The 16,362-nt window shown below is 50.7% G+C and overlaps 1 protein-coding gene across 1 annotated transcript in view; it reads right to left on the reverse strand.

Moving 5' to 3' along the window:
- Positions 1 to 13,596, reverse strand: part of LOC123365397 (interleukin-1 beta-like) — a 30,079-nt gene extending 16,483 nt beyond the window's left edge. The window contains exons 1-4 of the mRNA XM_045008208.1: positions 13,516 to 13,596; positions 7,470 to 7,524; positions 3,697 to 3,944; positions 1,595 to 1,774 (exon numbers count right to left, since the gene is read on the reverse strand). Of these exons, the coding sequence (XP_044864143.1) occupies positions 1,595 to 1,774; positions 3,697 to 3,944; positions 7,470 to 7,516 (475 nt within the window). The 5' untranslated portion in view covers positions 7,517 to 7,524; positions 13,516 to 13,596. The remainder of the gene's footprint in view (positions 1 to 1,594; positions 1,775 to 3,696; positions 3,945 to 7,469; positions 7,525 to 13,515) is intronic.
- Positions 13,597 to 16,362: the final 2,766 nt, after the last annotated feature.

Here is a 16,362-nt window from a genome sequence, read left to right on the forward strand (position 1 = left end):
CCTAGGGCTTATGTCAGTGTTAGGGTGACGCAGTGTCTGTGTAGACACTGTGTTCCTTACATGGGCTTGGAGCCGTGAAATTGACAAAAAAGCCCTGCTCCGGGCTCCCACTGCTGTGTCTCCGCTCCAAGCCAGGCTGCCACGTAGGGTCCCGGTTTGGGCTGCTGGCCAGGCTCCCCACTGGGAGCCCTGCTGAGCACTGGGCTCTCGGCTCCCCGCCAGGAGCATGGCAGCCAACTGAACTCTGGATGCAGATCTCCCCACCGGAGGCGAGAAGCCCTGAGCAACTACCCCCCAGTTCCCGGCTGGGAGCAGGGAGGCAAGAAACCCAGGGGGCAGCTGGGCTCCCGGTGGGGAGCTGCATGGAGCTGACAGCTCTGGATCTCAACCCCTCCCCCATTGCCCCTTTTCAGTCAGTGAAAGTGCTCCTGGTGAGGATGACCACCACCAACAGAAGGAGGGTAGTGTGGAGATCAGCCACTACAACTGAAGGTAACATAGGTCGACTTAAGATTGTAGTGTAGACCTGCCCTTTTTATAAACACAGGATTGGGTTTGAGGTTTTTTATCCTGAAAGGGAGAGCTAACATTTAAGTGGGGTGCTGTCCACGAAACAGTGGATCCTTCCTAGGACAGAGGGCACACTGTGAAAATGTTCAGAGGCACCGGGCAACTTCGATTAGAAAAGGGAATTGAGCCAATGTAAAAGTGTAAAGCCCGAGATTGCGTCTTTGCATTTGCTTTCCGTGTAACTTGTCTGTGTTTGCTTTTCCGCACTATTCCATCTAGGAAGCTATGATTTTTCTATTCCATAAGCGGTTTGTTTATTTCCACCCCAGGCGGGCCTCTGGTGTCCAAACTGTGTGGAGTGTGGGCAGGGGCGGCTCCAGGCCCCAGCACGCCAACGCGTGCTTGGGGCGGCATGCCACGGGGGGCGCTCTGCCGGTCGCCGGGAGGGCGGCAGGCGGCTCCGGTGGACCTCCCGCAGGTGTGCCTGCGGCGGGTCCGCTGGTCCCGCGGCTGGGGTGGAGCATCCGCAGGCGTGCCTGCGGGAGGTCCACCGGAGCCGCGGGACCAGCGGACCCTCCGCAGGCACGTCTGTGGGAGGTCCACCGGAGCCGCAGGACCGGTGACCGGCAGAGCGCCCCCCGCGGCGTGCCGCCGTGCTTGGGGCGGCGAAATCGCTAGAGCCGCCCGAGTGTGGGTGTCCCAGAGTGAACTGATAATTGGGGGCGAGTTTTCACTGGTTGATGAACCAGAGTGGGAAAAGTCCAAGTGTCTGTAATTAAGAACTCAGGGAGACGGATGTGGGGAGACATGGGACCAGAAGGGGTTGCTGAGGACACCCTGCAAGGAGTAACTAGGCTGGTGGAAGTGAGTAACTAGGCTTGTGCTTGCAGGCCAGCTACTGGTGTCAGACCTCTCACCCATAGCAGCCAGCATTAAGGCCCCCAAAATTACCCAGGCAGGCGGTGACTGATTCCCTCGCTGGTCTGAGTGATCCCCAGAACCTCACACTTATATCAGCAGGTAACTGAGCAAGAGGAGATAAACTGGGGGTGGGGCCAGAGGAAAGAACTATTTTGTAATTTACCTGCTTCATTGTTATTGGGGCCTTGTAAATGCACCGCCAACAGCTGGGCCTGGCCGGTGTGACGCCACAGGACAAAACTCTTGTGTTCCTCGTCTTGGATTGTGTACAGCTTGGAGCGGGTGTATTTGTAGATGAAGGTCTCTGCACGCGTGAAGGTGTTGTTCTTGAAGGATACGGGATCTGAAAACATCAAGTGTATGCAGTACTGGGTTTACAATAGCACAGGGCCCAGAGTCAGAAGGGGCCCCGGCCAGCCCGATCCCCCGGCCAGCAGAGCCGGCCAGGAAAGCTGGGGCCAGGTCGCTCCACTTCCCGCCGCTGGTGAGTGCTGGGGGGCGGTTCCCCCCTCCCCCAAAGTCCGGGAGCCAGGGGAGCAGAGCAGAGCAGGCTGGGGCCGGGTCACTCCACTTCCCGCCACCCCATGAGTGTGGGGTCAGGACCACCCTGCAATCACCTGGAGGCAGGAAGTGGAGCAACCCGGCCCCAACCCGCTCCACTCCACCAGATCGTGCTGGGGGGTGTTTTCCGCCCTGGTCCCCAAGCCTGGGGAGGAGATGGAGCGGTGGGGAAAGGACATGGGATGGGGAAAAGAAGGAGATGGGGGGAAGCGGGAGCGGGGGAGAAGCAGGGGCAAGGAGAAAGAAAGGGGGGTGGGGAGGAGATGGAGTGGTGGGGAAGGGGCATGGGATGGGGAAGAGAAGGGGATGGGGGAAGTGGGGGCAGGGGGGAAGCTGGAGCCCAGCATGCGGCATCTCCTTGGCAGAAGTTGGGGCTCCCCTGTTAAGCAGGCCCATTGAACCCTCACACTGACAAGCCCCATCTCCCCTGCATCTGTACCACCCCGATGAGCCCCCCCAGACACCCTCCCCACTGAGCCCTAACGCCTGCACCTGGATCCCCACCCAAATGAACCCCACCTCCCCTGCACCTAGACCCCCCCCGCTGAGCCCCAAACACCTTCACCTGGATCCTCTGCAGAGTCCCATTGCCCCTGCACCTTGAACCCCCCAATGAGCTTCTGTGCATCCAGATCTCCCACTGAGCCACCCGCACCCAGATTGCCCCACAGAGAACTCTCCTACCCCCACCTGGATCCCCCCACATTAAGTCCCTCTGCACTTGGATCCTGCTGCCGGGCTGAGCCTGCTCACCCACACCTGGTGCGCCTGGCACACGGGGGCAGGGCCCCAGGGTGTTTCTGGGGCAGGTCTGGCCCTTTCACTGTGTCAGGGTCGGGTGCAGCCTCACTGCCGTGTCCCTGCCCTGGGGTGGGGTAGGGGGAGGCTGCAGGGTGATCTCCCACCTCCATGCAACCAGTGGCGTGTGCTCCCCACTGCCATGTTGGAGCCTCCACATTTATTTATTGACAAATAAAATTTGCAGAATTTTAAAATATTGTGCACAGAATTTTTAATTTTTTGGTGCAGAATCCCCTCAGGAACATGGGGTGCTGTGCAGCTGTGATGGTGGGACTGTGAGGAAGGTGGTGGGCAATGGGGAGGTCTATGGGAGGGAGGCACTGGGAGAGCAGTGTGTTGTGCAGGGTACTGTGCAGTTGTAGTGGGAGGCCAGCAGGGGAGGTCTCTGGGAGGAGTGGGGGCTGGGCATAGAGATCTGTGGTGGAGGTCTCTGGGTGAGGGGGTGCTGGGCATAAGAGTGGGGCACTGGGCAGGAGGGCGGTGTGGTGCGGACCCACCCTCAAGGGGAGCCTCTGACATGCTTCAACCCAAACGCACTGCTTCAGGTAGAATAAACAAACAAATTTATTAACTAGAAAGATAGATGTAAACTCTGAATCTGGCAGTTGCAGGGGCCCCAGGTTTCAAACTTGGGAGGCCCAATTCTTATCCCACTTAGCCCGGTAGGAATCTAGGAGCAGCTTGACTGAAGTCCATGGAGTTTGCATCAGTAAAATAGGTTTGAGGAGAGAATCAGGCCCTCCCCCCAGTTACCCATAGCACAAGAGCTGCAGAATTCCGCACTTCTTCGGTCGCTAACGAAATCAGTGGAGTCTGAGCTTAGATCTAAGCTTCCCTGAGGCCTGGGAGTGCACAGATTATCTCTACTCAGCGCACAGAAAAGGAAGCAGTCTATATCGGTACCTTCCACCAGGGAACTGTTCAGCATCCTCATTAAGTCAAAGTCCGAGAATGATCTGGCAAGCCGGTTCATCCTCCTTCTTGTCTCCCCTTGAGGCACCTCTGCAGCCCACCTGAAGGCCACTGAGCCGACTTCGTCACTGGCCTTCCAACGGCTGCCCAACTCCATCAGAGAAAGATTCTTGGGGAAGGGATGAGGGCTGGAGTCATAGAAGGAGCTTTGTGGGGCAACGAAGCAGTGATTTGAACAGCTAGAAAACAAGAAACATCCCCTCACTTCTCTTGTGTGCGCTCTCATTCCGCTGCCCATGTGAGCTCCAACTAAATTTAATCTAGACATGCCCCAAGCCTCCCAGTCTGATCCACTATTTAGAGCCTTCCTTACCTTTGATATCCACAGGGACAACCGACCTTCATCCGCAACAGCCTGCAGGGCTGAGACTGTCCCAGAGATGGGCCAGCAGAGCGCCTTAATCTCTGCCACCAGGGGACCAGGATGACTGTGATCCCTGCAAAGCTAACTGGCTACCCCGGTTAACCCAGAAGGGACCATTGTGAGCCTCTAGTCTGAGCTCCTGAATCACACACGCCAGAGAACTGCCCTATTTGCTGCTGCTCCAGAGTGTTTCTGAGGATAGAGCCTCGAGTCTTCCTAAGACCCCCTCTACTGCTCCTAAACCTTCCACATTAGGCAACAGCGTAGCATCAGTCTGGGGACCCCTTTGCAGGATAAGTGGGCAGCTCCTTCAGACTGGGCCCTGGTTCTGGTTCCTGGGAGGATGGGAATCTGCACATCGTGCTCTGTTGCTCTGGATTCTGATCTAGTCACAGAACCATTTGTTTCTGTCCTCATGGCTCTTTCGTTACTGTCAGTGTCACCTTGTAAGTCTAGCCCAAAGACAATCCCATGAAATCTCATGAACTCCCAGGGCATTGCCAAGCACTTGCAGACTGGAAGGAACAGATAAGACCCTTCATGTAGCAGAGACAGCTACAAACAGTGGAGACCATCCAAGGCACATGAAAGGACTGAACAAAACTGTGAGAGTTGAGAGGGATGATTGCAAACACAAGGGCTAGGTTACTGGTTTTGCAGCCTGTGTGTAAGGCTTGTCTAATCCAGGCTAGCTACTCCTGAAAGCGGATTAAGCTAAACTGGAACAAGGCACTCATTCTGGAATAAGAGTGTCCTCACATGGAGTTAATCAGGAATAGTTATTGCACTTTAAATTCACACCCTACTTTAATCTGAATTAACTTTCAAGTGTAGACAAGCCCCTTCTTTTGTAATAAAGGGACTGCTCAGTGCACAAGAAGCATACCCAATAACTAAACAAGAAGTAAGCGAGGAGTGGAGTGTGACTGTGCTCTGACTAACCCAGCAAACCCCTTGATGACCACTTCACTACACCCTTCAAGGCAGAAAACCTGGAGAAGCAGTCATAAGCGTGACTCTGGGCTTGGGTACACTTGCAAGTTGCAGCGCTGGTAGAGGCTTTCCAGCGCTGCAATTAGTAACCGTCCACACCTGCAAGGCACATCCAGCGCTGCAACTCCCTGGCTGCAGCGCTGGCTGTACACCTGGTCAGGTTGGGGTGTAGCGATTGCAGCGCTGGTGATCCAGCGCTGCTCATCAAGTGTGGACACACACCAGCGCTTTTATTGGCCTCCAGGGAATAAGGAGATATCCCAGAATGCTTTTAACTAAATTACTCTCTTTGTTTTGTTATGCAGCCTCTCTTTGTTTTGTTGTGAACTCCGATCGGAGCTCCGTTGAACTGCTTATCTAAAAAAACAAACACTGATCACAGCAAACAGGAGCTATCTGTACCTGGCTGTGAACGATCAAATGAGAGGCAGGGAGCGAATGTTTGCTTGACAGAGAAACAGCGTTGGATGCAGGCTGTTTGCAATTAAGACTAAGGGTTCGCGAACATTTTGTGATTTTTCAATCCAGGAAGCTAACACACAGTGTTGGCTCCAAAAATCCACTCTCTCTCTCTTCCCCGCTCCCTGTCACAGTACACCACCCTCCACTCCCCTCTTTTGAAAAGCACGTTGTTGCCACTTGAACGCTGGGATAGCTGCCCATAATGCAGCACTCCCAACAGCGCTGTAAATGCTGCAAATGTGGCCACACACCAGCGCTGGTAGCTGTGAGTGTGGCCACACACCAGCGCTGTTCCTGCACAGCTGCATGACCAGCGCTGTAACTCCCAGGGCTGCAACTTTCAAGTGTAGCCAAGCCCTCTGAGAAGAAGCAGAGAGCAGAGCTTCTTGGGCACAGAGCTCACTGGAGGGGCAGATTTGGGAATTTCTCAGCAAGGAAGCTGCCTGCTTCCTTTTGTTTCTGTGGTGTTCAGGGAAACAGGACTTTGGGTCCATTCTTTGAAAATATCCCAAATTGCACCAAAGAATATCCTGACTCGTATCATCCATTGCTCATCTTAACAGAAACAGCACTGCATGCCCCCGAATATTGACTACCATTCACGCCAAAGGGAGAACATTATTATTTATTGTGGTAGCACCTAGAAGTCCTCCTTGGGAGTTGTCATGTGGGTGCTATACACACACACATCAGGCCCTCCCCTGAAGCTAAATCAGAAATCACCCAGGATATCGAATTTTACAATCATCTTGAAATTAAATTTGGCTCTTTACCTCCATCCGGCAGGGACAGTCAACTTCATGGTGGTAACTATTGGGGAAAAAACCCAGACAAGCCACAGCACGATCTGTGCTAGCCTTGGTGAAATTGGCAATAAAAAAAGATGGTTTATTCTTCAAGGCTTTATCCATGTGGATCAAATGGGATCTACACATAGTGGGGCTCAATGAAGAACCACAGTGACTGTGATATAAATAACTGTTCCTTTTATCATCCAGACATTCGGGACATTTGAACGGAGCCATCATTATTCCAGCACTGGAATGGGTTACCTGGGGAGGTGGTGGAATCTCCTTCCTTAGAGGTTTTTAAGGTCAGGCTTGACAAAGCCCTGGCTGGGATGATTTAGTTGGGGATTGGTCCTGCTTTGAGCAGGGGGTTGGACTAGATACCTCCTGAAGTCCCTTCCAACCCTGATATTCTATGATTAAGCACTGACAGGGAGCTCATTTCTGGACAAGACCAAATGGAGACAGCTACCTGTCTAGACAAGAACGATGCAAAGATGGCAGAGTGCCCTAAGAAGGCGAGCTTCCTCTGGGTGTGATGGGAAGAGCTTGTCTCTTCCCAGTCTGTAGCCGTAGGGCCTTCAGTCACTCATCATGCCCCAGCGTATTAAGCAGAGGCAATTTAACCTTAAACACAAGGCTCAAATCGGTGGCGTTTCCTTGTTGGACTCATGAAACCAAATTACCCCAATTAATTGAGTACCACTCCGTGACTTCAACGGCATTCCACCCACATCACCCAAGTGGGATTTGACCATCGACTGCTACAGCGGCTAACTGACGTGCTCATCTAATGGTGCGCACAGCAACACAATTCCTATCAAAGGCAACTGGTCACCTTCATTCCTGTCTGTCACTGGGTGAAGGCTCTTTATAGACTCGACGCACAACATCTGCTCATGGATGCAATGCCAGATCCTAATCACAACTGCACCAGTGTAAATCCAGAGTGGCACCAATGGAGCACATGGAATTACTCCAGCCTCACCTTAACCAAACTAAGAATCCGGCCCATAAACTCATCTCCAAAGGCAGCCCAGCAACGACAGGGCAGACCTGAACTAGCAGTTTCTGAATGAGTAGGAACCGATAATTACCTGTCACATCCTATCAGCTCAGTGCGCAGGTTGGATACTCTGGCCATAGCTGCTCCTGGAAGAGGAAAAACATTAAACTCAGCTCTAGGTATAATATTCCCATCTGAACAAACTCCATCTAGTCCTCCTCATGCTATGTGGGAGCCAGCCCGGCAGGAAAACCTCTTCTAATCGATTGGCTTCTGATTGGAGCTACCAGACAGGCAACATTAAGTAACATTGCTATAACTAGAAAACAGGCTGTTCTCTGTTTTAACCTTTCCGTGGGAAACTTCCTCAAAAGACTGCACCACACAGACAACCAAAGGAGAAGAAAGGAAGAGGCCGCCGTCTGACGCACAGATGCCCCAGCTGAAGGGCACCACGGCAGAGAAATGTGATGACAATACCTGCGGCTGCACAACTTCTTCATGCAATTCAGGGTGTCTTCTGCTCCCTGTGGTTCTGAATGATTTATTTGAAGTATGTCATCCAGCTTTATAGTGTTTTTAAAACTGGGAAATTCCCGGGGCTGTCTCTGACGCAGTCTCTTGCATAATCCAGATGGGGCTGGATCTCCCAGTCTATTCCACAAGGGCGAATCCAGGGCCACACTTAGGATTTATGGGGCCCTATGCAGTATTATTAAACGGGTGCCCCTATGCCTGATGGCAGCCTGGGCTCGCATGTGTATTTTAGATCAAGGTGATCTTTTGAAGGATTTATTTTAAAAACTATATGTCTGAAGATCCACGTATTTAAGGCTAAAGATGAATACTCAGATTATGCATCTAAAAAAATCGATGCAAGGATTTTTTAGAGATGTGATTTTATAATCTTCAGCAACACGCTAATGAAATATTTTTAAAGCAAATTTTAAACTAAGGTCCTGTAGACTAACATATTCTGAGTAAATATTACAGTCATGCACAACTGTTTTTGTCAGTAAATTCAGAAACTGACAGTATATACCTGGGGGTTGGCAAATCCCTGTTGAATGGCTCTTTAACAGTTTCAGTGTTGTGCTAATAGGTCTGGCAGGCTGGAGGCTTTTCACTTTTAAGTTACTAGAGCCCCTCCAGAGGAAGATTCACCAGGCTGCAGCAGCCAGCTGTGGTGGGAGCCTGCAGGAAGGGTCAGAACAGGGATAGGAAGAGGCGGGTGGGTGGACACTAAGACTCAGGGGTGCCCCAAATTTTCTGGTGGCCTACGCAGCCGCGTATGCTGTGTAGGACGGCCCTGGGCAAACCTCATCCTCTCTCTGCTGGAAGGATTCAGAAGAAAGGCCACAAGGTGGCGCTGAAATGGTCTGGGCCAGTCGTGGGCAACCGCAGGCCCCATGTGGCCCATCAGGGTAATCCCCTGGCAGGCCGCGAGATAGTGTTTACATTGACCATCTGCAGGCACGGCCACCCGCAGCTCCCAGTGGCCACAGTTTGCTGTTTCCTGCCAACGGGAGCTGCGGGAAGTGGCGCGGGCTGCAGGGACGTGCTGGCCACCATTTCCCGCAGCTCCCATTGGCTGGGAATGGCGAATCACGGCCACTGGGAGCTGCGGGTGGCTGTGCCTGCAGACGGTGAATGTAAACACTGTCTCGCGGCCCACCAGCAGATTACCCTGACTGGTCGCGTACGGCTTGCAGGCCACAGGTTGCCCACCACTGGTCTGGGCCCTTCCTGGAGGGATGCAGTCAAGGAGCAGTGATGGGAAACTGCATCTCCACTCCCTTTCCTTGTGGAGTCCCACCTGGATCAGTTCTCTCTCTGGTCCTAGTCAACCTCTGCCTGCAGCCATTAGGTGGCCTGGTCAGACGACGTGGACTCAGGTACCAGCAATATTCAGATGACACACAGCCCCACCTATCCGTCACCACATACAACCACACTGCTACCATCACGATGGATAAAATCAACTCCTAGCTGCAGAACAGCTGGCTGCAGCAAGGGAGAGGTGATACAGCTGAGGAGTTTGCAGTCACTGTGCAAGCTTCCTTGGGTGGAAGGTTCACACCCACAACTGGTCAGTTCAGTCCACAGTCTAAGAGGCCCCTGGATTCCTTGCTGATGCTCAGCTCTCACATCACTGCAGCTGTGAGTAATACATTACCATTCCCAACTGGCTAGGAGACTCTGTCCCATTTTGGTGGACCATGACCTGGCCTCAGTTCTTCACATCTTCATCACCTCTTGGCTGGACTACAACCAGTGGTGCAAGTAGAAGTAATTTCTTGCTGGTACACTGCACTCATGGAGAGACACAAGGAAGGGGGCACATGATCTCCCCACATGATCTCCCCACGTGACTCCTACCCTCCCCACCCCACCCCCAGTCCGGGGCCTCCGCGCTTTCCCCATCCCCTCCCCATGATCCACATCCATCCCAGGTTACCTGGGGGCTCTGCTGCGCGGGAGACTTCTGCTGTACAGATCCCAGGGAGGAGGTCTCCGGAGACGCAGCTGCATGGAAGGGCTGGGGGTGAGCTCCTCCTGTGGCTTTCCAGTGTGCCACGCTAGGTATAAATATCTTACTGCTATGGTGTACCGTACCACCATACTTGCACTCAGGGCTGTCCCTATGGGGGTGGAGAGTCTGGGGCGGAAGTAACAGATTTGTCTCCAACAGGACATGCCAGCCAATCGCACCAGCCCGCGGGGCCCTCCAAAGTACGGGGCCCAGAGCGATTGCCCCGATTCACCCGACCCAAGGAACAGCTCTGCTTGCACCACTGACTACAACAGTGTGACATACCTGGGCATGTCAACACAGAACACTTCAGAGCATTGCCTGAGCAACACAGGCTACTGGGAACACCTCACCCTTGTTCTTGACTCCTTACGCTGGCTTCCCCTAGAATATGGAACCAAGTTCAAGGTCTTAGTCCTTATCTTCAAGGTGCGCCACAGCCTCAATCCAGATTAATTAATTGCCATTATTATATTGTATGATATTAAAATTAAAAATATCAAAATTATTTTTATATTACTTTAAAATTAGGGTTTCTTAATTCTTTTTCAATCATAAAATTAAATTAAAAATACCATAATTAAACCAATAGCATCCAATTAAATAAAATTTTAAGCAAAAAGATCATTTAAAGATAGAAAATCAAAACGGTCCCTTCAGAAAAGCTTCACTGTGATTTTTGTTCCCACAGAATCTTTCACACACACTCCCCCGTTGCTGTCATCTACTGTCCTCCAGTTCCTCCCCAATTTTGACTCCTGGCTCCCTTTCTTCACAGAATCAAATGTAGGGCTGGAAGAGACCTCGAGAGGCCATCAAATCCAACCCCCTGCACTGAGGCAGTACCAAGTCAGTCTAGACAAGGGGTTCTCAAACTGGGGGTTGGGACCCCTCAGTGGGTCGTGAGGTATTACATGGGGGTCGTGAGCTGTCAGCCTCCACCCCAAACCCTGTTTTGCCTCCAGCATTTATAATGATGTTAAATATATAAAAATGTGTTTTTAATTTATAAGGGGCGGTCGCACGCAGAGGCTTGCTGTGTGAAAGAGGTCACCAGCACAACAGTTTGAGAACCAGTGATCTAGACCATCGCTGACAGATGTTCATCCAACCTGTTCTTAAAAATCTCCAATGACAGGGATTCCACAACCTCCTTTGGAAGCCTGGTCCAGAGCTTAACTATCTATATAGTTAGACAGCTTCTCCTAATAGCTAACCTAAATCTTCCTTGCTGCAGATTAAGCCTCTTTCATCTTGTCCTGCCTTCAGTGCATATGAAGAATAATTGATCGCTGCCCTCTCTAACACAGCCCTTAACATGTACTTTCCTAAAAGTAGTACTTTGCACTTGTCATTGAATTTCATCTTGCTGAATTCAGACGAATGCTCCAATCTGACAAGGTCACTTTGAATTTTAAAGTGGCTGACAGAACAATGCTTCCTCAGCTCTCGTCCCCTAACACCTGTCCTCTGCTTGCACTACACTGATGACATCTTCATCATATAGACCCACGGGAAGGATGCCCTTGAAGAATTCCACTTGGATTTCAACAATTTCCACCCCACCATCAACCTCAGCCACACAAGAGATCCACCAGTCCACACAAGAGATCCACTTCCTGGACATGACAGGACACGACAGTGGCCACATAAACACCACCCTATATTGGAAACCTACTGATTGCTATTCTTACCTACATGCCTCCAGCTTCCATCCAGACCACATCAAACGATCCATTGTCTACAGCCAAGCCCAAAGATTCAACTGAATTTGCTCTAATCCCTTAGCCAGAGACAAACACCTACAAGATCTTTATCAAGTATTCTTAAAACTACAATACCCACTACACAATACCCACATGGGGAAGTGAGGAAACAGATTGACAGAGTGAGACGGGTACCCAGAAATCACCTACTACAGGACAGGCCCAACAAGGAAAATAAGAGAACATCACTGGCCATTACATACAGCCCCCAGCTAAAGCCTCTCCAGCACATCATCAACGATCTACAACCTATCCTGGAAAATGATCCCTTACTCTCACAGATCTTGGGAGGCAGGGCAGTCCTTGCTTACAGACAGCCCCCCAGCCTGAAGCAAATACTCACCAGCAACTACACACTAAACCACAGAAACACTAATCCAGGCACCAATCCCTGTAACAAACCTTGTTGCTTACTCTGTCCCCATATCTACTCTAGCGACACCATCAGAGGACCCAACCACACCAGCCGTACCATCAGGGACTCATTCACCTGCACTTCTACTAATGTGATATATGCCATCATGTGCCAGCAATGCCCCTCTGCCATGTACATTGGCCAGACCGGACAGTCTCTACGTAAAAGAATAAATGGACACAAATCAGACATCAGGAATGGTAACATACAAAAGCCAGTAGGAGGGCACTTCAATCTCCCTGGACAGTCTAGAACAGATTTAAAAGTAGCCATCCTTCAACAAAAAAACTTCAGAAACAGACTTCAAAGAGAAACTGCAGAGCTACAAGTCATTTGCAAATTTAACACCATTAATTTGGGCTTGAATAGGGACTGGGAGTGGCTGGCTCACTACAAAAGCAGCTTTGCCTCTCCTGGAATTGACATCTCCTCATCAATTATTGGGAGTGGACCTCATCCACCCTGAGTGAATTGGCCCTGTCAACACTGGTTCTCCACTTGTAAGGTAACTCTCTTCTCTTCATGTTTCAATATATAATGCCTGCATCTGTAATTTTCACTCCATGCATCTGAAAAAGTGGGTTTTTTACCCACGAAAGCTTATGCCCATATAAATCTGTTAGTCTTTACGGTGCCACCAGACTCCTTGTTGTTTCTGAATTTTAAACCTGTCCCCTGAAGTGTTTGCAACCCCTCCCAGCTTGGTGTCATCTGCACATACTCTCCACTTGGTTGTCCAAGTCATTAGTGACAATATTGAATTGTACCAGACACAGGACTGAACCCTGCAGGAACCCACTAGAGATGGCCTCCCAGCTTGACAGTGAACCTTTGATAACTACTCTTCAAGTGTGGTCGTTCAACCAGTTCTGCACCCACCTTATAGTGATTTCATCTAGACCAGTGCTTCTCAAAGCCGGTCCGCCGCTTGTTCCGGGAAAGCCCCTGGCGGTCCGGGCTGGTTTGTGTACCGGCTGCGTTGGCAGGTTTGGCTGATCGCGGCTCCCACTGGCCACGGTTCGCCATCTCAGGCCAATGGGGGCTGCGGGAAGCGGCGCGGGCTGAGGGATGTGCTGGCCGCCCTTCCTGCAGCTCCCATTGGCCTGGAGTGGCGAACCGCGGCCAGTGGGAGCCGCCATCAGCCGAACCTGCGGACGTGGCAGGTAAACAAACTGGCTTGGACCGCCAGGGGCTTTCCCGGAACAAGCGGCGGCCAGGCTTTGAGAAGCACTGATCTACACCCCATTTCCCTAGTTTGCTTATGAGAATGTCTTGTAGGACTGTGTCAAAAGCCTTACAAAAATCAAAGCATATCACGTCGTCTGCTTCCCCCCAGCCACTAGGCCAGTAATGCTATCAAAGAAAGACATGATTTTTTCTTGCTGACTTTTCCTTATAGCCCTATTATCCTCTAGGTACTTACACATTGACTGTTAAATTACTTGTTCCAGTATCTTTTCAGGCATTGAAGTTGGGTTGACCAGTCTATAATTTTCCAGGTCCTCTTTGTTCCCCTTTTTAACGATCAGTCCTGAGTATGCCCTTCTGAGGCCAAACAAGCAAAATCCCCACAGGGTGATGAAGAGTCAGTAAACCTTATTTCTCAGTGAGTCAGGTTCACTTCTTTATTTTTGTGGTGTCATGAAGCTAAGTCCTGAAGCTTCTAAGAAGCTTCATGGAACCTTCTAAGAAAATGAGAGGTCAGGTCAGACTAGCTGTAAAGGCTCCTTCTGGCCTTAGAATCTAAGCAACAAAAAGATGGTAAAGCTCACAATTTCGAAGATAAAAACAAAAAGGCAGGTAGAAATAAAAATCCATTCAGTCCCTCTTTATCCTTTATCGGACAGTAAGGAAAGAGGCGTGGGCTGTTTATTTCCTTGTTGCAGCTCAGCCTCCAGGCAGATTCCACAGTGTTTCCCTTTGCCAAATACATCTGCATATGTCATCATAGGAAGGAACAATACGCAATAACAGGAAGCAGAAACAAAACCCGGATGCTTCAACATGTCACAGACTGCGTCTGCATCAAAGCTCATTGGGCTTCCTTGATTTCCCTGGGGCAGGCATAGTAAAGAGCTGGGGGGCAGGAATTTCCCCGGGGCATAGCATGTTTCTGGAGAACCCATGATTTTGCTCAATGAAAATATTTGTAGCTACAGTGAGGGTATATGCCTCTAATTACCAACTTGCTCTGCTTTGATTAAGGACATGGTTTAAAACAGTGCCAGTTTGCATATGAGTAGGAGTGGCTTATTTCCATTCAGCTTAATCTGACAAGAAACCCCCCAGCCCCGGAATTATTTAAATCAGATCCACTTTCTTGTGTAATAAATGATAAATAGTAGTAATAATAATAATACCACACACTTTTATTGCACTTTTAGCCATAGATCTCAAAGCATTTTGCAAAAGTGGGTCAGTAGAACTATCCCCATTATATAGATGGGGAAACTGAGGCAGAGAGCGGGAAAGTGACTTGCCCACAGCCACCCAGCAGGGAAGTGGCAGAGTTGGAAATAGAATCCAGGTCTCCCGTGTCCCAGCCCAGTGTAGTTAAACCTAAGGTAAGGCCCGAGATAAACTGGGGAAACATCTGCATGTTTACACAGCAAAGTGCTCCTTTAAACCACCAGAGCACTGGGGCAAGCAGAAGAGGGATAGATGGAGAGAGGCTTTGAACTGGGCTGTGCTTGGGAGAAAGTTTGAACAATGGGACATGCGGATCCCCTGAGAGCGGCAGGGATCACTTGGGGCATATGGCCTCATGCAGGACGGCTCAGTGCCTGCTCCTTGGAGCAGCTGTTGCCCATGATCACGGGGTGAGGGGGAGGAGATTTCAGCACTTGGAGCTGGAGTTCCAGCATGGGGCCAGGTGCTCGGCCAGAGCTACAGCAGCAAGGAGTGAGCAAGGTGGGAGGGAATCAATGAACTGCGGAAGCATCTGTCAACACAGACTTCTCGGAACAATAGTGTCCAGTCATCACAGGGTCAACACAGCCCGTCCCCAGCCCAGATAATCTGCCCCAGGTTACTTCATGAGCCTTAAAAGTACCAGGGCTCCCCCCTGTTCTAGCCAGGGAGTCTAGATCCAGGGCATTTCTATCAGAGTAGGGCTTTGAGCCAGGGTCATTGGCCAACATTTCTCCTTTTTCTGCAGCACTAGGCAGTATCCTCTGGCTGGTCAGCTGTGCCTCCCTCCATCCCAGAGCTGGCTGCATGTCAGTGGGGCTGTCAGTGTGGAGAGCTGTGGGAATGGAGTGAGAGAAATGAGTGTGCATTTGCTGGATGGGACTGCTGGTCATTGGTATGTCACCCAAACCCTCACTGGTGTAGGGGGCTCTCCGTTAGCTGCGTTGATTGGAGGAAAGGCTTTGAGCCGGGCCAACTGCTTTGAGCCAGCAGCCTTATAAAAAGGCAGCCAGTTGCAAACTGAGTGAGCAGCGAACAGAGGGAGTTTGCCTGGGAGTTCACCTCAGGGGAGTTCCCACAGAGTTTTTTTTCCTTTCAGGCTTCTGTGAGCAATAAATACAACATCTGAAGAGGCTCTTAGAAGGAAGAAAATATGCATAGTGAGCTATCAGCTGTTGTGACCTGCACAGAATTTGCCATGTTTGTCTTTCTCCCAGAGGCTAGAAGTGACTTCATCTGTACGTCTGTACGAAGTGCAAGCTAGCCTCCCTATTGGAAGAGAAGGTTAAAGGACTAGAGACACAAGTACAGCCCTGCTTTGCATCAGAGAAAATGAAGACTTTCTGGATAGAAGTCAGCGTTTGGTTCTGGAGGCATAGCATGCTGAAGAATCAGAGAGGGCAGTGCAGAACGGGGAAGAAAATTAGCAGCGTGTGACCTCCAGGAGAAGAATGAGGAGAACTCATGTACCCCCTATGCAGATAGAAATAAGAAACTGTTTCAGGCTCTCTGCACAGGTACTATTGTGGAGAATGAGTTGGAAGAGCCATCTGAGGGGAGAGATCAGAAGGAGACCCCATTGACCAGAAGGCATGAGATGCATTAAAATAATATACAATATAAAGAAGTATACCTATTGTATAGAACTGAAAGGTCATTGAGTCCAGCCCCCTGGCTTCACCAGCAGGACCAAGTACTGATTCTGCCCCAGATCCCCCTCAAGGATTGAACTTACAACCCTTGGTTTAGCAGGCCAATGTGCAAACCACTGAGCTATCCCTCCCCCCTACTTTGTTCTATGGATGAGGGTTCCACAATCATCACTCCCAAGAGGAGGAGACCGGTGGCGGTGGTCGGGGAC

The sequence above is a fragment of the Mauremys mutica genome, chromosome 2 (assembly GCF_020497125.1).
Source record: "Mauremys mutica isolate MM-2020 ecotype Southern chromosome 2, ASM2049712v1, whole genome shotgun sequence".
Lineage (NCBI taxonomy): Eukaryota > Metazoa > Chordata > Testudines > Geoemydidae > Mauremys > Mauremys mutica.